General features: G+C 43.1%; 1 protein-coding gene across 1 annotated transcript; it reads right to left on the bottom strand.

Annotated features, from left to right (window-relative positions):
• Positions 1-548: 548 nt before the first annotated feature.
• LOC125220659 (UDP glycosyltransferase 9-like) lies at positions 549-2,515 on the bottom strand. The gene is made up of 2 exons (XM_048122812.2): positions 1,824-2,515; positions 549-1,262 (listed from the first exon to the last, which is right to left on the bottom strand). The coding sequence occupies exons 1-2, from the start codon at positions 2,463-2,465 to the stop codon at positions 549-551; spliced, it is 1,356 nt and encodes a 451-aa protein (XP_047978769.2). The 5' UTR covers positions 2,466-2,515.
• Between the last annotated feature and the right edge of the window lie 213 nt (positions 2,516-2,728).

Genomic DNA, 2,728 nt, shown 5'->3' with positions numbered 1-2,728 from the left:
ATTTTTGTTGTATGTAAATTGCATTTTATAGTGTTGAGTTTTGCATTTTCACATAAATTGCATTTTTTATTGTTAAGTTTTGCATTTTCACATATAAAAATGCAATCCGTCTATATATAAAATGCAATTTAAACAGTCAATATCTAAAATGCAAAACTTAGCAATAAAAAATGCAATCTGCATATAACAAAAATGCAATCTGCCGAAATTCATTTATACCTTCTACAAATGCATATTGCATTTTTCTGTATACAATATTGCATTTTTCGTGCCATGTGGCAGCACGTGGTTGGATGTACGTTGTAACTTTAAAATTAGTTGTTATACTAGTACACCCCTATATATATATATATATATATATTATATATATATATATATATATATTATATATATATATATATATATATATCAGTTTTATAATAAAACGTGAGTGAAATGAGTTAATGGAATATGGACTCTATCATTTAACTTTCTATCACTTTATCTTATAAAATCAAACAATTTTTTAAAATTTAAGCTGATAAAAAAATAAGACATTTATCGGCAGACTACCTAAGCAAAAGTTCCTCAACAAAATTCTGAATATTACTAGTAGAAGTCCCACCACATCCCACTGCCTCCTTAGCCAATCTCTTCAACTCACAAGCCTTCCTTCTCAACCCAACCCCTCTCTCCCCTCCCACAACTCCTTCAATGCACACAGCAATCTCCTTCCTCCCCACAATCCCACTCTCACACAATCCCATCCCAACCCCAACTCCCCACACATCCTCAATAAACTTGGCGTCCGTCTTCTGGTCCATCCACTGTGGCACGGCCACGACGGGCACCCCGTGCCCGACCGCCTCCAGAGTCGAGTTCCACCCGCAGTGGCTCAAGAAGCACGCCACGGCGCGGTGGGCCAGCACTGCGGGCTGGTCGCACCACGCCACCACGAGGCCCCTCTCCCCCGGGTCAAAGTCCCGGGGGAGCTTGTTGGCCTCGGACGCCCTGACCACCCACAGGAAGGGGCGGTTGGTGGCTGCGAGGCCGTGCGCGAGCTCCTCCATCTGCGGCTTTCCGAGGGAGGCGACGCTGCCGAAGGAGACGTAGACGACGGAGGCGGGTTCTTTCGAGTCGAGCCATTGTGTGATGCAGGCGTCGTGTTTCGGTTCGAACATGTTGATGGTGGTGTGCTTGTTGTTGTTGTCGTCTTTGTGGTTTAGGAGGATGGTTGGGCCGATGGTCTTAATTGGCCATTTTTTGGTCATCCACTCTAATATCTGGTTTTCACATATAATAAGAATTAAAATGGTTTAAGTCAGACTATGAACAACTTAGATGGTAAAACGTTTTATGATTAATTAATATGCATCCAGTGCTAATAGTATTGGTAGTGGAAAAAATAGAAAATAGAATGATTGATTCAAAACTAATAAAGTATTTATCAATTGTAGAAAATTCCCGTGGAAAAAAAACAGAAAGTTCAGTCAAATTTTAGCCTATTGTGTGACGCTAAAAATCCCCAGGAATAATCATGAATTTTAGATTTGTTCTCCATCATCACATCAAGTTTGTGTAATATGGCAGCCAAAACAATTTTATACCAATGAGGTAAACGATGTCGTCAACAATATATTATTAGGCAAACGGATTGTTTCACCGTGAGATACAAACTTGATGTTTTCTAGGTGATTTTTTAAAAGTTGTCCGGCGAACCAAAATTTGACGTTTTAAGGTAATTAGCCCAATTTAATTTGTTACATGAATCTGAACAAATTTTCAACCATGATTTTGGTTGGGTATTATTAGACGACGACAATCAAATTCCAACACGCACACACCTCTTTCTCGAGCATGTCGAACGTGTTGATGAAGATCCAATCCGCCTTGTCAAGATTCAAGAACTGGCCACAGAGATGTTTGAGAATGGTCTGCTTGTCATCCATAAACGCAGCGAGGTAAGGCAAATCCTTGACCCCAAGACAAGGCAGCGAAGGCAGCCTCACCTCCCCACGTTCCTCATAAGGATACCTCAAACCCCCATTCCCCAAATGGTAGAAAATCGCGGAGGCCGCCGCGGACATCGTGAAGAGCGACGCGCAGAGCAGGCCCCGGGCCCGGGCCACGTCGAGGGCCCAGGGCATGGTGGAGTCGTAGACGAGGAGCTTGGCGGGGGAGGCGGAGCGCTGGTTTTGGTCGAGGAATTGGGCGAGGCTGGCTGGGAGGATGGATGTGAAGCGGCGGAAGTAGGCCTCGAAGGACTCGGAGGCGGGGATATTCTCCTTGCCGTCGGAGATGGGGGCGATGGAGACGGAGGGGGAGGAGGAGGAGGAGGAGACGGTTGCTTTGGTGATGAAGTCGGTGGTGACGAGGACGGTGACAGAGAGGCGCATGGAGGCGAGGCGGGTGGCCAAGGCGAGGGCCGGGTTGATGTGGCCCTGCGCCGGGTAGGGGAGGATTAGGACGTGTGGTGGTGCTGCCATTGTTGTGTGTGGAGATTTGAGAAATTTGGTTACAAAGATATGCAGCTCTTTATGAGGCTGGTGCAATTGTGCGGTGATTAATGTTAAGTGGATATTTGTGATATTTTTATAGTCTCATTTTTACATGATACAAGTTTTATACTATAATTTTTTGACTTTATGCAAAAATAAATTTAAAAAAATTAAATTAATGAAATATGGATTCTATTTTAATATATTAATTTTAAAATAAAATATAAGTGTTATGATTTAGTTGAGGGGTA

This window comes from Salvia hispanica, chromosome 1 (assembly GCF_029641045.1).
Source record: "Salvia hispanica isolate PSC_SH4W2 chromosome 1, Shi_PSC_v1, whole genome shotgun sequence".
Classification (NCBI taxonomy): domain Eukaryota; kingdom Viridiplantae; phylum Streptophyta; class Magnoliopsida; order Lamiales; family Lamiaceae; genus Salvia; species Salvia hispanica.
Note: the sequence above shows the minus strand (reverse complement) of the source record. Positions and strands in the feature narration are given on the sequence as shown.